Genomic DNA, 21,182 nt, shown 5'->3' on the forward strand with positions numbered 1-21,182 from the left:
ATTTTATTTATTTTGCATAAGTGTTAATAAATTTTTTAATTTTTCCATATACAGTATGGGGTTATAATATCGTCAATAAGAGGATGTCAACTTCCATTTCAATGAGTATGCATTCATGGAAGTTTAATTAATATTAAATTTGTTATGAAAAGTTACAATAGTTTACAAATTATGTAAAAATATGTCAATGAGATAATATTTAATTTATTTGATAATTAATTTGTTATGAAAAATATTTATTTTAAATTTTTGTATTCTAATTATTTTGGATGGATCTAGTTTTAGTTTTTTTGTATTTCAATTATTTATTTATTTTTACTCTTTTAATCAATTTTCACAAAATAAAAAAAATGTAAAATTAGAAAAAAAAAAAAAAAAAAAAAAAGGGGCGACGCATTAATACATAACAAAGTCGCCTAACATATTTGATGACCTTTAATTTGCTATTTTTAGCGACTCATATATTTAGCGATACTTTAAAAAAGTCGCTAATACATTTTTAGCGATATTGTGGTGAAGCATTGCTAAATAATGTGTCGCTATAAGTGGATTGTTAGCATGCGTCGCTAAAAACTCAACGATAGACGACTCTCCTGGTGCGTTGCTAAAAATCTATCTGAGTCGCTAAAAACTCAAAGATAGGTTACTTTTATGATGCTTAGCTAAAAATAAATATACATCGCTAAAAATGCAAAGATAGGTAACTCTTATGGTGCGTCGCTAAAAATCTATCTGAGTCGCTAAAAATTTAAAAATAGGTGATTCTTATGATGCATCGGTAAAAATCAATTTGAGTCGCTAAAAACTCAAAAATAGGTGACTCTAATGATGCATCGCTTATTGTCCTATGGCTTAACGACATGATGTTAGGCGACTCCATACGATATGTCATTATTTATTTTGTGCGACGCATTTATTGCATCATTTATCAATGCGATTCTATTAGTGATCCCAGTCCAATCATACATTTTGAATGGATACATTTAGTGAAAACAACCACATATTATTCGAGTGATTTTATTTGGAAACTAGTTTTGTTTAAATTTATATGTATGCACTGTATATGGTAATTTGGACAAAGGGGGGTCATAAATAATTATGAAATTCAATTATTTTTTAATTTATGAAGAACAAGCTCGATTGCTTTTATCTTGTAATATTTTATTAAGGAGATAACTCAAATGATTAAAAAAAAAAAAAAAAAGGAAATAACCCAAGAAAACATTATTAAAATAAAACTCATACATTTATATAATTGATCCCTTTTTCATTCTCAAGCATTGCTTGTTTTCAAGGAAAATCTTTATGTTTTTTTCATAGGAAAAAAGAAATGGAATAATGGTACTTCAAGACGTGTTTGATGCTTTAATTCCAATTTTATGATTTTGTTTTTTTGACAGCAACAATTTTGTGTGTTTCTTTTTTTATTCCGCGAAAAAAAAAAAGAAAAGAAAAATCAATTTTGTGTGTTTGATATGAAAGAGAAATAGAAGGACATAAACAATTAAAAAACTCAACAAAAAATTTCCATAAAGAGGAGGGTGCCACTCCTTGAAAGTCCAAGATGAACACTTGGGCCAAATTGTTAGCCATTGTCCAGGACATGGACTACAATTAGTCCCGATCTTAGACTGGGCTAGTATTTTTAGCCCTAGGAACTCAATCTTGGGCCAACTTGTTTACCCATATCCCGTTATAAGCATCCAAGCTTCTCCTTAAAGAGGCTCAAATCCAATCTCACGATTTCACAGGTCATGAATTTTCTAGTCCCATTTCCACGACAGGCCCACAACAATTATTCTTATTTCCTAATTTTTTTAAATATTTCAGAGTATGAATCGTATTATGGTTTTTTAATAATAATGCTATAAATAACGAAATATCCATTAAATTATTTATATTTTTTTTAAAATATGAATAAGGGACTTTTAATGAAAAAAATAAAACTAATTCGGACGCTAGAGGAAAAAAAAATATATATATTTTTTCCATGTAAAAAATGGTATAAGAGTTGACTTTGACTTACAAAAGTCTTTCTTGCATAGACCACTGTAATGCAGTGGTACTCTCTGAGATTTTGGAACTCAGAAGGTTATTATCTCTGATTCATCATAACCATGTCAAGGGAAAATCTAATTACTTTACTAAGTATTTTGGTCCTGGTTCTTGTTTTTCACTTTGGAGCTTCATTAGCAGAGGGAAAAAAATCCAAGGAATGCCTGCCTTCTTCATGTGGAGACATCCTTAACATCAGCTACCCTTTCCGACTGAAACATGATCCACCCCATTGTGGAGACACAAGGTTTGAGCTCTCATGCGACCACAAGAACAACCTCACTATTTTCAACCTCTACTCTCTCAAATTCTATGTCCTCAACATTTCTTATGATCATTATTACCCTTCGATCCAACTAGTAAACGCCAATCAAGACACAAATATTCCTCTGTCTCTCACTCGGTTGCCTTGTAATTACCATGTTGATTATTATTCGGTTTCTTATATTTCGCTTTTGAATTGCATCAAACCGGTTAAATCTCCTAAATATATAGATGCGTCTTCTTGTTTCAATATCACTAGCTCTTCCTTTTCCCCCAACTCCTACTTGTATATTTTACCTTCTTATTCATCGTTATCAGATATTCGTGAGTCGTGCTATGTTCAAGCCTCGTTGCCTGCAGCCACTTTTAATATCAAAAACAAGACAGTTGTTGAAATTTGTCAAAATTTAGAGATGGGGTTTAATTTTTATCCTTCAGTTAGATCTAAACCATGCCGTCCGTTGCCATTGACCAGGAGGTATGAGCTCCTGATATTCTCAATGCTTTTTGTTATTTGTCTTTACCAACTTATGATTGAGGTTTTCTTTTTTTTCTTTTTTATTTGAAGGATTGAGATTTTTTTTAGGAAGCTATGGTGGCACCATAAAAGTAAGCATTTTGGACTTCATTGTTATCAATTGTTGTGTCAATATGAATAATATCTTAACTATGCCTTCTCAATTCTCATGGTTTGAGTTTCTTCCTATTTGGATTTGTCTGACAGGACAACTAATTGATTGCATCATATCTTTAGGTAAGGCTAAATTTTGCTATCTCTGCTGTCATATAGACATTGTTGTCTGAAATTCATAGTTAATCATGTATGAATTTATATGTGTGTGTAAATTTCTTCCAAATGCTGAGATTAAAATGTCTACCTAGCCTCATTGTTTGTGAAAGATGCAGTAAATTGATGTGTTTAAATGTATGAAGCTTTAAAATTCAGATGGAACAGTCTTTAAGGCCACATCATACTAATTTTTCTTTTTTCTTTTTTCAATCTTTTTTTATGCGTGAAGGAGCAATAACTTTAGGAAAAACATCAGTGGGCTTCTTATTTCTTCTCGCAATTTGCATATACAAATTGAGACGGAGACATTTATCTCTTGATGATACACTTGAAGAGTTTCTCCATAGTCACAATAATTTGATGCCTATTAGGTACTCCTACTTACAAATTAAGCGAATGACTAAAGGATTCAAGTGAAAATTAGGTGAAGGGGGATATGGCTTGGTGTATAAAGGAAAGCTCCAAAGTGGTCATCCTGTAGCCATAAAAGTGTTGATCAAATCAAAAGCTAAAGGGCAGGATTTCATTAACGAAGTTGCCACTATTGGTAGGATTCATCATGTTAATGTGGCCCGACTTATTGGATTTTGTGTTGATGGTTCAAAACGAGCTCTTGTATATGACTTCATGCCAAATGGATCTTTAGATGCATTTATATTTCCTAATAAGGGAAAGAATGTTTCCTTAAATCGAAAGACAATGTATGATATTGCAGTTGGAGTTGCTCGAGGAATTGAATACTTGCATCGGGGATGTGACAAGCAAATTCTACATTTTGATATCAAGCCGCACAATATTCTTCTTGATGAAAATTTTGTCCCCAAAATTTCAGATTTTGGGCTTGCTAAACTATACCCGGTAGATGATAGTATTGTCTCTCTTACAGCAGCAAGAGGAACATTAGGATACATTGCTCCAGAGCTATTTTACAAAAACATTGGGGGCATCTCTTGCAAGGCTGATGTATATAGTTTTGGAATGTTGTTGATGGAAATAGTTGGGAGAAGAAAGAATGTAAATGCATTTACAGAGCATACGAGTAAGATATACTTCCCGTCATGGATTTATGACAGAGTCAATCAAGGAGAAAACTTGGAACTGGGAGATGTCACCGAGGGTGAGAAAAGAATCGTGAGGAAATTGCTCATTGTTGCGTTTTGGTGCATACAAATGAAGCCTGTAGATCGTCCTTCCATGGGAAAAGTGTTAGAGATGCTTGAAGGAGAGGTGGAGTTCCTCCGAATGCCTTCCAAACCTTTTCTATATCCTCAAGAGATGACAAATGAAGATTAATAGTAGATATATTTATCAGCATAGCAACCATAGTATGGTGTAAATCATGGGCCATTATTGAGACGCCTTAATACCTAATCGTGTATAGTTTCCAAATTTAATCTTTGATTGTGTATGATTTTCTGCATATTCATGTTCTGTTTTGTTAACCCATCAATGTTTTAGGGCTTAGAATCCTTGAATAAATTCATCATTTGTCCAGAGGCCAATGTAAATTTATACTTGTATTTTGCACCCTGCTAATTTACATCGACTTTTTCACCAGTATATTTGGATAGTTGGTAATTATTAAAATTATGATTTGTTATATAATGTCCCTTATATTTACACATTATTGTCAAATCACTTGCAAAGCTGGTATGAAGAGAGAATATTTGTCTCTAACTAAATTAGCAGTTTCTTAGATTGATTTAATACATTAATCCACCTTAGGCAAATATATACATATATATATATATATATATAAATGTATTGCTACTTAATGAATTTAATGACACCTTCTTTCAGAAGAAAAAGGCAATCAATTGAATTATGTGTATCACTGCCCATACTTTTCAATCCGATTCTGAGATGATATCTAGTGAAGAGTGTCTGACTTTGCTAGGCGCTGTAGAACTCCTCTTGGCTGAATCATTTGAAGCAAATGGATTTTGGGGCATCACCAGATCCTTGTCTCCTTCAAACATTCGCACAACTTTGTTCATTGATGGACGATCTACTGGGTACCACTGGATGCACCAAAGTCCCACTATACTAAGTTTCTTTATCATCTTGGACTGTCTCTCATCTACATTTTCCATTTCAAGGTCTTCTTCTCTATTCAAACGATTATAAACCCATTCAGGAAAGTATCCTTGGCTTGAGTTCTCATCATTTACATCCATATTCTTCCTTCCACCGACAATTTCAAGCAATAACATTCCAAAACTATAAACATCTGATTTGTATGACACATGTCTAAAGTTTCTAGAAAAGACTTCAGGTGCAATATAACCTATGGTCCCTCTAGCTGCAGTCATAGAAATAGAACTTTGTTCTTTAGGGTACAACTTTGCCATACCAAAATCAGACATTTTAGGATTGAAGTTTTTGTCTAACAAGACATTATGGGGTTTGATATCAAGATGGATGATTCGTTGATCGCAACCTTGATGAAGGTAATCAATGCCCTTGGCTATGCCTAAAGCTATGTCGTAAAGCTTCTCCCAACCAAGATTTCGGCTCTGTCTTTGGCCATCTGCAGAGAATATGTACTTGTCTAGTGATCCATTTTGTAGGAACTCATAAACCAGAGCTCGTCTAACTCCATCAGCACAGAAGCCAACCAACCGAGCCACATTCACATGGTGGATTCTCCCCATTGATCGCACTTCATTTATAAACTCGTCTCCATTTCCCTTGAAATTGTTGAGGAGCTTGACAGCTACTGTCACTTCATTAGAAAGCTTTCCTTTGAATACAATTCCATAACCTCCTTGGCCTATTCTATCTTTGAACTGATTTGTTATTCTCTTAAGATCAGCATAAGTGTATCTTGTGGGCTTTAGAGCCTTGTAGTCCTCCAAGAACTTCTTAATCTTCATCTGATTTTCTTTTTCTGTTTTATTGGAGTGATGGAACCAATAGATTCCAATACTGATTAGTACAAGGAGGAAGGAACCTAAGATTGGACCTGCATACAAAAGAAAAATATTCCCCATCAAAAATGATCCTTAAGAAAACAAAAAAATGAAAATTTAGTTCAAGCATACAACTTTTACCTGTAATCACCAGCTTTCTTGATTCTGTACCTGTCAAAGACAAAATAAATCATAGGTTTCAAGCTACTGGTGAAAGAATATAAGTAGAAAGTTGAAAAATGACTTAGAATCTAGAAAGAGCTATATAGAAAGTGAAAGTTTACCTTTATCTTTGTTGGGAATGTAGAAACATCGTGTTTGACTTTCTGTGCCGTTTCCGTCCAATCTACATTCCAAGCCTTTTGCTGCACACTTGTTGCACATTGGGTTGGACCAACTTAGATAAAAATCATGTTTCATGGATTCTATTATATCTCTAGGAATTGGTGCTGTGTCATACATCTTCCTGCAAGGAGGAGGAGGCAATAACCCCAATAGTGTAGTATATCTATCTGAATATGCTTGGACTTGGTAGCCATGGGTGCTCAAGCAAGGGAAAATTGAACTATTGTACCCCTGCTTACCTGAAGAACAATTAAAGAAGGAGAAGGAGTCCAGTGAGTTTCTGGATTCATCAACAACCACAAACTGGAAAGGAGATGCAGAAATATTGAGGCGTTGAAGCTGTTTTGGGAGGCAACTATGTGGGTCATATACTTGAATCTGCTGTGTTGTGTAGTTGATATGCTTTACAAAAAGCTTCACTGAACTTGGGAGCTCCAACACCGTGTGCTTCTTCTTGGTGGTGGTGCAGGAAAGTTCAAAGCCGGTATAGCCACAGTGCGGTGGTTGCCGATTTCTTAGCCAAAATGGGAATTTAATGGCTGGTCCATTGTGTTTGCATCTTGTTGGCTTGCACTCATCTGCGTCTGTTCCTTTCCCTGCAGTATTTACAGTGACCAAGAGAAACAGAGAGAGGAAAACCAGGGCGTGCATCTTAGTCTCCATTGATACCCAGCAAATTTTAAGATCCTAAGATGGTGCTCTGAACTTTGACCAGTTTGTGGGTCATCTTGCTCAAATATCAAAGATGCGTACAACTTTTTAATTTTCTTTCTCTCATAGAGTTTTAATTATCTGTTCATCACCAAAAATGTGAACTCTGAATTTTCCTGGAAGGTGGATTTTAATGTGTTAATTCAAGAGCTTTAATGAGTCCACGAGCACCACCAAAGTATGAGCAGTAATAAGATGTCGGCAATCAAAATCATTAGCTTAATTTAGTTAGCTCTCTATCTTCAATTCCGTGATCATCCAATAGACACTATACATGCATACCCCACCAACGTTAATGAAAAATATTGGGATTGAAAGCTTAAACAAATTCAATCTGATTGGGAATCTTCGACAACTGGATGAAAAAAACACAATATTTAAAAAATGTAAGTGGAAAAAAATACAATACAATTGCACTTTCATGGAAGAAGCTTGTCGATGTACGTTATCTAGAATAAAGTTCCATGGTTGGCTGTGGTTGTCTACTGCTGTACGTTGACAACCGATTGACTAATTTAGATACAGAAAGTGATTGGAAAGTTCCTTTTCTCATATTTTGAAATCTATGAAGAACAAGCTTGATTGCTTTTTATCTTTTATTATTTTATATAGGAGATAACCCAATAAATAGCATTAAGTAGAGTCAAATATTTATACAATTAAGAATCTATTTCAATAGTTTTTGCTAATTCAAGATGTTTTTGATGCTTTAATTCCAATTTTTGTGTTTTTTACTGGGAAAAATGAATGGGCCACAAACAATGAAAAACACAACAAAAACTTTAAATAAAATAGGAGTGGCCCCTAGCCAGTCCAAGAAAACCCCTCTGGTGTCAAATTGTTGTCTCTTTACGATTGTCCGGGACTTGGACTACAATTCGGTCGGATATCTCTTGGACCGGAAAAAGTATCTTACTACATGGCCCGTCCATTCAAACTAACTTCCAGGCCAGTCCAACTATGAAAGTCTGGCCCATCATATTCTGTAAGAGGCCCAGCGTTACAATTTTCTTTTCTTTTCATTTTTGTAATTTTCAAGTATTCCCATGTAAATACCAAAATTCAAATATTGTTTTTTGTTTGTCTTTATAAATACCTCCTCAACTAAATACTCGATTCTCGAACAACATACATAGTCCATATTCCCTTCTTTGAATTCTTTATTCCTATTCGGAAAATCAATGACTTATTCTAGAGTAAATTAAACCAACTAAATAATTATTATATGTGATACTTTTTTGAAATTTTAACTTTGAATGTAAACTTTAACGTTTTAGAAACATGATTTAGCATATTAATTGTATAAATTAATTTGGCTTGAACGAACTGGCCTTGAATTTTATAAAATATTTATGCTCATGGTATAAGAGTTTCTATTAATTTTTGTTCTATTTTTCTTATACAACAAGAAGATGCATTCTTCAACAGATAATTCAATTCAAAATACACAACTACATGATTTTAAATCTAATATACTCTAGTTCATTACTTGATATTAATTCCTCACTATTTTGCTAGCTTTGACATGTTGGTTAGCTGAATTCTGCCTTACCCCTATTATTAGAGTTAATTTAATTTAATGTTCTTATATAATGTAGATAATATATTGTCAAGAAGGCAATCAAATTTATTACTGCTATAAAAGTTAAACATTGTCATGAATAATACATGCATATTTTGTTTTAATCGAACTCAGAAATAACATCCATTATAGAGTGCATGGGGTTTGATATCAAGATGGATATTAGTGGATATCACCCTTGATGAAGATAATAATCAATGCCCTTGGCAATGCCTAGACCTATATCATGAAGCTTCTCCCAACCAAGACTATGGTTCTGTGCATGTCGCCGTCTGAAGAGAACATATATTTCTCTAGTGATCCATTTGGTAAGAACTCATAAACCAGAGCTTTTCTTACTCCATCAGAACAGAAGCCACATTAACATGGTGGATTGTCCCTATTGATCCTGCTTCATTGATAAACTAGTCTCCATTTTCCTTGAAATTATTGAGAAGTTTAATCGCTTTAATAACCTCATCGGAAAGCATTGCTTTGAAGACAGAACCATAACCTCCTTGGCCTTTATTATCCTTAAACTATCTCTCAATATCAGCGTAACAGTACCTTGTAGGCTTTAGAGCTCGGTAATCCTGAAAGAACTTTCTCAATCCCGATTTGATTTTCATTTTCTGTTTTATTGGAGTAATGGAACCAGTACATCACAATTCCAATAATTTTTACAATGATGTAGGAACCAGAGATAAAAATAAAATCATATGCTACATTACAAAAATGAAATTGAATAAGAATGTTGTGCTACAATCAAACACAACTACATTTTTGAATAAATATATGTATTATTCATTTTCCCTAGTGAATATGTTTGTGTTTGGTATATGAGAAAGTACAAACTTTTGTGGCCCGAACATTGTAATACACATGAACTAATATATGGTTCTTTTGGTACTCTTTTTTCTTGGGCAAAGTTCAAGCCTCGAGCCGTTGTAGTAATGGCACTTTTCTTTCCCTTGACATCTCCAATTGGGATTGCAACTGGAGTAGGAATTTCCAATGTTTGCAATGATGATAGGCCAAATACTATGATTGTAGAAGGTGTTTTTAACTGCAGCCTGTCTGAATTTTGATTCATATGTCTCTTGTTGATCTACTTGCGGCTAATTTTATTTTATAAATTTAAAGATGCAAAACAATTCAAGCCTTCATGTTGGTGCAAATGTTGTTCTGCTTTCTTGGTGCTTGGCTGCATCTGTTTTGGCTGAGTGGGCTTAATTTCTTTTTGTATTTTTTTTGATTGGGAGCTCTTTGTGGTTCCTAAATTTTGGACTAATTGAGAGATTTTAATCTATAAATTTGATTGAAAAGGTTTGGGTGCCAGAAAATGTTCACATGATGGTTTGTATATATATATATATATATATATATATTTTTTTTTTTTTTTTTTGCTGTCCCCTATGCCCACCCCATCCCATGACTCTAACCCAACACGTCTTGGCTTGGATAGCAGCGCTCAACCAATTGAGTTAGGCTGCTTCGTCTATATGTATTTTAATCTTGGATTAATTAATCCACAACCTTTAAAAAAACATGATTTTCTGAATCTAAACATAGCTAAGTATTTGATTATGTGTGATAAAAAAAATGTACTTTTTGGTTTTTAAATTTAAAAAAAAATAATTTAAAATCCCTTTCTCAAAACAGGGCGCTTAGAAGGAAAATAGGTAAATGTAAAATTTGGAAATTGTAGCTCGCCCTTTCTTGAATATAAAATTGGGAAAGTGAAGGCAAAAAGTTAAAAACAAAAGGAAATACTTTGCCTTAAAATAAACAAGCTGGTTTACACTGCATGTGAGAAAATTTTATCAAAGACAAAACCAGAAATTAACCAAAACAAAGTGATAGTGATTCGCTAGAAACTCAGGGGAAGAAAAAAGAAAAAAAAAAAAAAAAAAAAAAAAAGGAAGAAGAAGAAGAAGAAGAGAGCAAGAAAGGAACAAAAAGAAATGGGGATGGTAAGAATACTGCAAAAGACCAGCGTTTTAAAGGAAAGAAGATGTTTGAAATCATGTGGAGCTGATGCTACGTAAAAAGATTGTGAAGTAAGTTTGATAAATATAAGGTAGTTAATACAACTTTCATGACCAATCCATAAGATTTTTTTTTTTTTTTTTTTGTTTTCTTATCCTGTCATGACCCATGAGTTATGTAAAATGTTTATATAATAATTAAATCCATTTTATTATTCATTTAACAATTTCATTCCAAGTTAGTTCATGCATTTCTGTTTTTTTTTTTTTTTTGGTCATATAGGTCATGCATTTCAGACATGATGCATACGGCAAAAAACATTTATTTATTCATTTTTTGCTTTGAAACAGATATAAAGAACTCCCATTAATGGAATGTCTACCGAATTAATCGAAAGAGAGAGATATTTTAATTGGCGGCCCATAACAATAGAAGACATCCAGCCGACAAACATGCTCGGCCATGTAGTTTGAGCTTGAGGCTTAGTGTTCCTTTTATTGGGCTTGAACCTTTATAAAGAACCCAATTTCCATCATCTATGGGATGTCGATATCACACATCGTTTACAAAGCATTTGCCCAGATTATGATACGTACTTGCATAGCCACCAAGAACTTGGATCAAGGCCCAATTTGAATCGAAGGAGCTCTTAGCCTTTTGTCCCGTATGAGATTGAAAAGTTTAAACAGAGGCAGGCTGGTCCATGCTGAATTCATTTGGAATGAACCTCACTCCAAAGGGATCAAGGTCAAGCTCAAAGATCAGAGAGAGGCTGTTAATGGTAGAGCAGTACCTGAACAATCTTATATTGTAGAGTATGTTCAGCAAGAACATATGTGTGAGTCTTGTTCAAGGGTACTACAAACCAACACGTAACAGTATGCAGCAGCAGTTGTGTAACTCCGCCAGCATGTTCCTCACAGACGCACATTTTCCTTTTTTTTCTTGTAATCGGGAGCAGCTCATTTTAGAGCACGGCGCTGCTGCCACTGCCATAAAAATTGAGCATATGGAACAGGGAATCTACTTCTTCTTCTCGAACTGCGGTCGGGCTGTTAAGTTTGTGGATTTCATTGGTGAAGTTGCTCCAGCAAAGAGTCGAAATGACAAACAACTTGTATGCCATGATCCGAAATATAATTACTATAATTATAAGTGTACTTTCTCTGTGGAGATAAGTCCTGTATGTCATGAAGATTTGATCTGTCTACCTCCCAATATCGCAAAGAGTCTTGGAAATCTTGGACCACCTGTGATTTGCACTAAAGTGACCAAAGGCATTGCGTTACTCGACCCTATTACCTCGTGGCAGTGTTGCTTGGATGCTGATCATTATTGGAGACACCCTTCAAGTCTGTCCTTATAAGCAGGCAGCTAGTGGAAAATGTTGTCCTAGATGTGGACATTATATTTTTGGCACCAGTCAATGAGGGTGGTGGATCAAAATATACTTTAGCTTATGTGCAGGTTGCTCGTGTTTCAGATTTTGGAAAGAATGATACAATTTTTAACATTACAACATATCTAGGGAGTTTTTTAAACCCTGGGGATTATGCTCTTGGTTATGACCTGTACGGGGTTAATGGTAATGATATTGAATTGGACAAGTACAAGGGTCTAGACCTTCCTGATGCCATTTTGATTAAGAAGATATCCTTTTACAATAACAGAGAGTACCAGCAGCCATTAGAAATAGCATCAATTAGTACTGAAGTGAATGTGGAACTCGAAGAGTCGTTTGATGAGCTTGATATAGCATGAGAGGACGATTGAAAACCAATAGTTTGTCCTAGTCATGAGAGATTTTGTTTATGTTTGGTATTATATTATATTATAGTGGAAACATGCATCTTTGCACTATATTACACTAGTTTTCTTTTGGATTTCATTTAATTTTGTGTGAGATTTAGTTGTTACATGGAGACCCCGTTTCATTATCTTTCTTTAGTGTGCTTATATTAAATGCATCCAAATTCTATGAGATAAAATGTAAAATCCATTTCATTGTCTGGTACCTGGCCTCTTTCATTGATTTTTGACTTAGAAAGGTTCAATTACTTTGATTAAAGGTTTTTACGTTCTGTTTTTCAGGGGATTTGTGAAATTTGGTTAGACATGTTTGTTTTTAGATCTAATTTTTGTGAAATTTGATTAAGTTTATGTTGGAAACAACAAAATAAGAGGCATTATTTTGTAATTACTTCAACTGAAGAATTAAAGATACCAAACCAGAAGAATTTTAAAGGATATACAAACAACTCATCAGGAAACCATGAGAAAGAAGAAACTGAATTATAGGCCCAAAAAAAAAAAAAAAAAAAAAAAAAAAAAACTGAATTAGAATATATACAGTGCTAAGAAATGATACAAACACTGTATGTCTTTTTTTTTGGTGAATAAATTACACTCTATTATCTTCTTGATATATGTAGAGTATAGGTTGTGTAAATGCATTAATATGTGCATAATAAATTATTCTTGATGTTTATCGAAGAAAAATGATTCTTCAAAACCATTTTCATGGAAATTTAAGATTTTAAATGTAAATAAGTAATACGTTTTTAGTTTTCTTTGATTTTAATTTTAAAACCAAAAATTTAATCACCTAATTTATAAATAATTATTTATATGGCCTAAGAGTAAGACGATAGTCCATAAGTATTAAAATATATACTTGAATATTTAAATGTTTTATTATTCTAAAAAGTATTTAAGACATAATTGTAATTTTAGTTTGAAAACCAATACTTTCCCCGTCTTCATAGGCACAAATATCACAGCCATGGAAGCCGTTGGAGGAGGTGCGAGAAATATGGGGTCGTCGGCTCCATTGAAGCCCCACTCGAAGTTCACGGTGTACGAGAACCCTGCATTCTCTGCTGCTCTTACTGCCAATAGTCTTCAGCCTTCCAAATCCACTCTCGTCTGCATCTTTTCCTTCTCCTCCGCCTCAGCTTTGGCTCTCCTCGCCATCTTCTCCGGGTACAAATTTTACTCTCTCTCTCTCTGCCCCACCTACATTTCAAATGTCAGGGTTTCTCATACTGTTTCTTTATTGCCGCTGTGTATTGAATCTTCCTAAGTATCTTTCTTCTGAAATAGCTTTCTTTTTTTCTTTTTTTCTTTTTTCCTGCACACAAGGCTGTGAGTTAGGGTTTTGCGAGGGTTTAAGCGAAGATATTACTATTTTGCGCAATAATTTTGATTTTTGTTCGTTGTTTACCAATTTGAGTCATACATGCTCATACTCATTGTTTGGCCATGAAAATTAATATCTGACTAATCGCTCCTTAAAGTTTAGAACTAGGTTGAGTTTCGGATTTTTTTTTTTTTTCTCTATTTTTAAAAGGATCTTATTGTCCATTCTTCTTTGTCCTTTGCCTATCTAACTAGGATTTCAAACTGAAATTGTATGCTTATAGACCTTGGTTGGTGTCAATTCCTTTAGTGCTGAATTCTATGTTGCTAACATGAATTTTTTTATTTGTTTTGGCCTTGACTTGCTGAAGGGAACATGGGTTCATCGACAATTTGAAGCTTAAAACTGATTCCAAGGAGACAGCGTGTAAGTTATCTTAAATCGAATTGCAGCGGTGTTTCTTTATTTGACCTTGCAATGTTAAACTTACCACTCTGATATATAGTTCTTATTGAAAATTGTTCCTTTGTCCTCCAGATTTATTTGTCAAAGCAATGCAGGGTTTCTTGGGCATAGTGTTTTTGGGAACTATAATTGCACTCTTCAAAGCCATCTCATTGCGTCGAGCGAAAAATAGTGTCAGTGCATTCATATCTCCCTCTAAAGAAACTAAGGATCAACTACACCTTACAAATCGTCAACTAGGGCTTTTGGGTATAAAGCCAAAGTCTGAACAAGTTGTATTTGAATCTTCGAAGAAGCCACCCAAATCCAAGCCCCACTCAGCGTCTTCTCCTTCAGATGTTCTTGTTCCACTTCATCAGCCAATAAACAGTTCAAACCGTTCATCTAGAATCAATACTGGGAAGTCCACCTCCAGCGGTGGAAACAAGATGCATTCTATCGGCAGCCCTTCCAAATCACCAAATTCTTCGTCTTCTTTGTATCTAGTCCCAGGATCTGCTTCACCTCTGTCTTCTGTGCACAATTCACCAGGGCTGGATTCTGTAATAAATACCCCTTGGTCAAGTAAGCGAACCTCTGCAAGAGATGTAACTTCAGAAGAGAAGCTAGAACAGTTTTTGGCAGAAGTAGATGAGAAAATTACTGAATCAGCTGCGAAATTGACAACTCCACCCCCCACCATCAGAGGCTTTGGTGTTACCAGTCCTAACACCATCACCACTTCAGCTAATACATCTGGAACTACAAGGAGTACACCATTGAGGCCTGTGAGGATGTCTCCAGGTTCTCAGAAATTCAACACTCCACCTAAGAAAGGAGAGGGAGAGTTACCTCCACCTATGTCCATGGAAGAATCTATTAATGCATTTGAGCATTTGGGCGTTTATCCTCAAATTGAGCAATGGCGTGACCGCCTTAGGCAATGGTTCTCTTCAATTTTGCTTAATCCTCTATTTAACAAGATCAAAACAAGTCATATTCAGGTCTCTCGTCATAACTATCACCTTTTTCCCTTCATTTTATTTTATTTTTTATTTTTTATTTTTTATTTTTTTTATTATTTTCCCCAATAACAATGGTCCATGCTGCTGTTTGGTTATTGTTATTAAGCATGAAGTCATGTGGGTTCCAAAAACTATTTGAAATATAATGAGATGACGAGTAGCACCTAGGTTCTATATGAATTATATACTATATATATATTTTATGTTTATTCCTCTAAAATTTCTATAATTATAGGTAATGCAAGCAGCAGCTAAACTTGGCATATCAATCACAGTTAGTGAACTTGGAAGTGATTTACCTACTAGTGGAACAGCTACTGTGTCCTCAGTTGATCGGACTAAGGAATGGCAACCGACTTTAACCCTTGATGAAGATGGACTTTTGCATCAGTTACGAGCTTCTCTTCTCCAGGCTCTTGATGCTTCCACACGTAAGTTGCTTGTGAACTATATTACTTTTCATGTATTCTCTTTTTCTTTGTTTTATCAATTTTCATGTCTAGTGTGGCTGGATTATTTTTGGTAAAGATGTTTGTTGACGAGCCAATGTGGGTTTGGCCATTATATGCAGCCAAATTGCATCAAGCCAACCTGCAACAGTCCCCTCAGCAGAATCCCATGGTCCCTCTAATGCAGGAATGTGTGGATGCCATCTCTGAACACCAAAGGCTTCGAGCACTGATTAAAGGAGAATGGGTTAAAGGTTTGCTACCCCAAAGCAGTGTTCGGGCAGAATATACAGTAAGAAGGATACGAGGTAATTAGCAGCTTGATATGCGTATCACCACGTCATGGTCTCCATAAGCAGCTCATATATGTAGTGGTAATTTCATTGTTGTATATACTATTTAGCCTTTTAAGATAAACTGAATTGCCTGTTTGCTGAGTTTCACAGAGCTTGCTGAAGGAACCTGCTTGAAGAATTATGAGTACCTTGGAACTGGAGAGATTTTTGATAAAAAGAACAAGAACTGGAGTTCAGAGCTTCCAACTGATTCACACTTGCTCCTGTATTTGTTTTGTGCTTTTTTAGAGCACCCAAAATGGATGTTACATGTAGATCCCACATCTTATGCTGGAGGCCAGTCTAGCAAAAATCCATTATTCTTGGGAGTTCTACCCCCAAGAGAAAGGTTTCCTGAAAAGTACGTAGCGGTTATTTCTGCTGTGCCTTCTACTCTTCATGTAGGTGCTTGTGTTTTGGTTGTTGGAAGACAGAGTCCCCCGATTTTTGCCTTGTACTGGGATAAGAAGTTGCAGTTTTCCCTTCAGGTAGGTAATTAATTGGATATGCCTTATTATAGTGAATATATATACCACCATTATTGTAGAGGGGGGATATGTATTGACTTCTTGTTTGACAACCTGGAAGACGGAATGCATGTCTGCTAAATTAATTGATGGATCCTAGGTGTGGTCTCAATATGCTTGATGTAGGGTAGGGTTGTGGTTCGTTTTGAGGTTCAGGTTTGTGTTAAGAGTCAAGGTTGAGTAAGACCAATGCTGGGTTTCAAGGTCTTGCGGACTGGCAGTTAGCATTGTGTTGGGACTTGCATGAGTGTTAGTGTTCTGACTCAAGGATATTTGGTTCAAGGTGGAAATCATGGTCAGAGAGAATGAAGAGTAGATAGAGTTTGCTAGGGTTTGAGGTTGATTTAAGGAATAAGGCTACCCCTTCTAATTTTTTGTGTTGTACCATGCGTGCATGAGTGGGTGCTTGCATTTGAATGCATATTGCATAGTAAAATATACAAGCTACCAGCCGTATATTAAATCCTGGGATATGTATTTCATCGAAATGCCTAACAGTAGTGTTTTTTGTATTCCCAGGGAAGAACTGCATTATGGGATTCCATCTCATTGCTATGCCACAGGATTAATGTTAGCTATGGAGGCATAGTCCGGGGCATGCACCTCGGTTCTTCAGCTTTGAGCATCCTCCCTGTTCTGGATTCAGAAACCGAAGAGTGAGAATGTTGTTGTTTGTCACAATTTGTTATTACTCCAGACATCTGCAACAAAGACTTCATGACCAGCGGCTCATCGAAGTGTCTTTTTCCGAACTTTCTAGACCAAGAGAATAGTCTATATGACATTGAAGTGCTGGTCAAAATTTTTGCTTTCTAGCCTTCTTACATGGATGCCCCATTAAGTCCTCAAGGGCATGTAAAACTTGCAATGTTGCAGTGCCTCAATTATTACATTCCTCAAATTGAATCACTGGGATGGTAGAGATTTAAATCTTGTTGAAGTAGACTAGAACTGGTTAGGATGCCCCTGTATGGAAGCACTGGTAACATTTTACTTGCTGCAAATAGTCGGCGTTCCTTTGAATAGTTTACTTAGGCCTTGTAGTCTGTAGGCAGGATTAGTGATCACTCAACGCTAATGATCGTTTTTTATTTTTATTTATTTTGGTGAATGCTAATGATTCTTCTTAGTCATAAAAATAAATAAAGAAATACAAATGAATTTTGGGAGTAGCCGGTCCAAGAGAACTGGTCTTGTGCCAAATTCGTTATGTTAGGCCTCATCTTAGATTGGGGTGGAACTGTACCTGTAGCCCGCCTAATGACCGAGTACTACTTTAGGAGGCCGAGTACTACTTTAGGAGGCTTCGAGCCCAAAATTTCGTTTTTCTAAACTATTCATTTTTCAATATTCAGTTTTATAATTAATTAATTTTTTTAAGAATAAAAATAAAATTTGAAGAATTTTCTCTTCAATAAGTGGGAAAAAAGCTTCTTCTTTTTCTTTCTCAACACTGGGATTTGATCAATCTATAATATTGAAGCCAATTAAGTATACTTATATAGTATGAATAGTAATATTGTCAATTAAAAAAGGTAATCAAATTTACTACAGCTACAAAAGTTTTCCCCATCCAAATGTGCCTCACTTTGGCTCACTTCTGAATAATTTAGGTGGACGCATACTAATGAAAAATAGTAAGTTTTTTTCAATTTCTTTCTATATGTTGCTTAGTTAAGAGAAATTGATGGGTTTGACCTACCTGTTTAGCAAGGCACCGAAAATAGCTAAAGCTGATTCTAGAGTAGGACAACATGTTTTCTTCCTTTCTTTCTTTGTTTCTTTCTGTAAATTTTTTTTTTTTTTTTTTGGGTTGTCCTAACTGAATTAGAAGATGGTGGAAACCAGGAAAAGGAAGGAGAATCCTAATATAATAGCTTTTATAGTTCAACATTTTCCTTTACAAAGCAAAAAACTACTCGTGGGCAAACTACTTTATTCTGTGAACTCGATCTCTATGTGTATCTTTTTTTAGAATAAACACATTTTGTGAAAACCTAATTAAATTTCGAGTATGTGACGCTTGAACTAATTCCAATGGACCCCCTATCTATCTCTCTATGGAAATAAAAGTGTATATAAATGGACACACATAAATTGCCCACTAAGATTGTTTAAGATCTATAGCATACAGTATAATTGACTAATAAGCATGTTCACAATAATGCAAAAAGTGAATGAGATTGAAGCCAAAATTATAATGTCTATATATGCGCGAAGTTTGTTCCATAATATGGTCCACTTGAGGGTGCATAAAACATCACTAATTCATTATGGGCCACATTTTCCCTTCTCATAGGTTATTTGTTTAGCCAGAGAGGATATATATGATTTTATATATACATTCATTAAAAGCAAAATCTATCATATGTCCTAATCTTGCTTGTTTTCTTCAATATCTTCTTCTCTTTCTTGTTTTTTCACCCTACAATTCCATTCAATCTGAAAAAAAGTGGTGTCTGATCCAAATAGGGCATGAAAAATTACTAAACAAAAAGAAATTTTGGCACAATTAGGTGGGTATCTTTATTGCAATTGACGAAGGATTTTTTAGCCTTTTGGGAGTAAATTTGTGGAAAATATATATATATATATATATTAAAAAAAAAAAAAGATCTATATTATCAATCAATCAAACAAAAAGATAAAAAGGCTATAAATTTTCTTCAGACTTATTCAGGGTGATAATCACTCTAGAATTATCACGAATAATAAAGGACAGGTGTTGATTTGGTGAGGCTTGAATAAGGAAAAAAAAGCACTAATCTTAATTAAATACTTTTCAAACCTTTTGGATTTTACCATGATTTGTGATTTGAATAACAATTGATGCTTCTTTTACCATCACTTTTTTCTTGTTAAAAGTTATTCATGCCACCGACCTTTTAGAAAAGTACTTATAATACTGTAATTATAGCTTAAGAGAAAAAAAAAATTTATATGGTTCAGAAATCCCTTTCATGATGTTCACTTTCTTTTCCATTTTTAATTTTTCTTGGAAATGTAAATTTTGAAAAAAAGTTTAAGCCGTCCTTAACTAAGTTGTTGGATTAAGACATATCCAGCACCCTACCATAAAAAGTCTAAAGTCCACAAAAGTGATTTTAAATAAATTAATGTTTGATTGGAGTTGCAATTAAAGTTTGTGTCCACTATTGTATATACTGAAAGGGACACAAATTGGATTATTGTTCTAGCCAGGGAAGCAAGGGACTGAAATTTCTTCTTTTTCTTTTTCTTTTTGTTTTTTAAAAAATGAAAAGAAAACATTGCTTAAGCCTGTCTATCAAAAAAAGAGAGAAACTTTCATCCAATTCTAATTAAAATAATCTTCATTTCACTATTATCGTTATCAAAATGTTTGTTAATTAGGACTAATGAATAAGATAACGACTTCCAAAAAACAAAAAAATCATAACTTGGGTTTGATGGTGAGAGTTTTATTTTTTTATTTATTATTATTTTTTTTTTGATAGTGAGGGTAATTGATTGGTAATGGGTAAGTTAGAAAAATGTTTGCTTTCAAGGACCCAAAGGATCCTGCAATGGTCATGCGACACATATTATCTGAGAATATTATTTGAATGCTTCATCCACAAATAAGATTGACCCACTAATTGATTGTGCAAGAGAAATTTGCTGGAAACTTGTATTAATCATACTGAATGTGCATTTAAGAGGATAATTAAATACAGAAGAATAATCATATGGTGGCTAAATAATTTGCAACAAATTAATTATTACAGCAAAGTTTACTTCCTTGGGAAAAAAGAGTGAGACTAATTGACTTGAAACTATGTCAGAGAAGTTACATGAAAAAAATAAAATAATAATAATAATATATGTTGCTTATTATTAGAGAAATTAATGTCTGAACATACACATATATATACATACACATATACATACATATACATTATATATGTGCAACTATCTGAAGAATTATTAAAAGACTTAGAAAAAATGGGTCAGATGAAATGGTTATTTTTGTATTACAAAATTAAGTATACATTCTGCTCTGTCAAAAAATAATAATCATAATGATAAGGTATTCTGTCAAATTTTATTAATTAATAATTATAGTAATAGAAGACCACTCCATGCATTCAAGAGCCCCTAAAAGGAGAAAAATAAATAAAAATGAAAGATTGCTTCACTTGTTCAAATGCTAAATATCATAAATTTTTTGGGTGTAAATATATATATATATATATATATACATATACCATTTTGTTACAGAAAGGATCAAATTATCTTTATAATGTAAAAATCTAACATTAAACATCATTTTGAAAGGATAAATTTTACACCAACGTATTCTTTTATAAAATATAATTACAGAGCAAATCTATCTGCACTGATGTAAAATTAATCATTACGAAATATTATTTTAATGTTAAATTTTCATCTTATAGAAAGAATATGATCCTTTTATAGCAAAAACCGCCCCCCCCCCCCCCACACACACACACACACACGTATAATTGGGATCTAGTAATGGGATTGAAAAAGAAAAAGAAAAAATGCCTTGCACATCCCACCACTAATACCCCCGCCCCACCAAGCAAACCACCCCCCAGCCTTTTTTTTCTTGTTCAAAGTCATTCAGTTAATTAAGGACGATAGAATAATTTAT

At 34.1% G+C, this 21,182-nt stretch overlaps 2 protein-coding genes and 2 pseudogenes across 4 annotated transcripts; 3 read left to right on the forward strand and 1 right to left on the reverse strand.

Annotated features, from left to right (window-relative positions):
- Positions 1-2,043: 2,043 nt before the first annotated feature.
- On the forward strand, positions 2,044-4,654 carry LOC107414793 (rust resistance kinase Lr10-like; annotated as a pseudogene).
- Positions 4,655-4,684: 30 nt separating this feature from the next.
- Positions 4,685-7,638, reverse strand: LOC107414776 (rust resistance kinase Lr10). 3 transcript variants are annotated; one of them, XM_016022961.4, is made up of 4 exons: positions 6,606-6,745; positions 6,306-6,487; positions 6,163-6,192; positions 4,685-6,074 (listed from the first exon to the last, which is right to left on the reverse strand). In XM_016022961.4, exons 2-4 carry the CDS (start codon positions 6,481-6,483, stop codon positions 4,957-4,959), a joined length of 1,326 nt encoding a protein of 441 aa, XP_015878447.3. In that variant the 5' UTR covers positions 6,484-6,487; positions 6,606-6,745; the 3' UTR covers positions 4,685-4,956. The 3 variants fall into 3 exon arrangements, with proteins under 3 accessions (XP_015878447.3, XP_015878446.3, XP_015878445.3); XM_016022960.4 differs by having other exon boundaries at positions 6,163-6,186; positions 6,306-7,638; XM_016022959.4 differs by having other exon boundaries at positions 6,306-7,635.
- A 1,953-nt stretch (positions 7,639-9,591) lies between these two features.
- LOC107414766 (uncharacterized) lies at positions 9,592-12,388 on the forward strand (annotated as a pseudogene).
- A 976-nt stretch (positions 12,389-13,364) lies between these two features.
- Positions 13,365-17,761, forward strand: LOC107414771 (uncharacterized). Its single transcript, XM_016022952.4, has 7 exons — positions 13,365-13,609; positions 14,137-14,192; positions 14,304-15,214; positions 15,471-15,666; positions 15,807-15,992; positions 16,131-16,507; positions 17,066-17,761. The coding sequence occupies exons 1-7, from the start codon at positions 13,410-13,412 to the stop codon at positions 17,204-17,206; spliced, it is 2,067 nt and encodes a 688-aa protein (XP_015878438.2). The 5' UTR covers positions 13,365-13,409; the 3' UTR covers positions 17,207-17,761.
- The last annotated feature ends 3,421 nt before the right edge of the window (positions 17,762-21,182 follow it).

The sequence above is a fragment of the Ziziphus jujuba genome, chromosome 8 (assembly GCF_031755915.1).
Source record: "Ziziphus jujuba cultivar Dongzao chromosome 8, ASM3175591v1".
Taxonomy (NCBI): Eukaryota; Viridiplantae; Streptophyta; class Magnoliopsida; order Rosales; family Rhamnaceae; genus Ziziphus; species Ziziphus jujuba.

Coding starts and splice junctions, on each gene's coding strand:
- LOC107414776 (XM_016022959.4), bottom strand. CDS start 7,029: ATGGAGACTAAGATGCACGCCCTGGTTTTCCTCTCTCTGTTTCTCTTG. Junction 6,193..6,305: donor CATTCCCAACAAAGATAAAG/GTAAACTTTCAC, acceptor TGTCTTTGACAG/GTACAGAATCAAGAAAGCTG. Junction 6,075..6,162: donor AAGAAAGCTGGTGATTACAG/GTAAAAGTTGTA, acceptor TTTTGTATGCAG/GTCCAATCTTAGGTTCCTTC.
- LOC107414771 (XM_016022952.4), top strand. CDS start 13,410: ATGGAAGCCGTTGGAGGAGGTGCGAGAAATATGGGGTCGTCGGCTCCA. Junction 15,215..15,470: donor TCAAAACAAGTCATATTCAG/GTCTCTCGTCAT, acceptor CTATAATTATAG/GTAATGCAAGCAGCAGCTAA. Junction 15,993..16,130: donor TACAGTAAGAAGGATACGAG/GTAATTAGCAGC, acceptor TGAGTTTCACAG/AGCTTGCTGAAGGAACCTGC.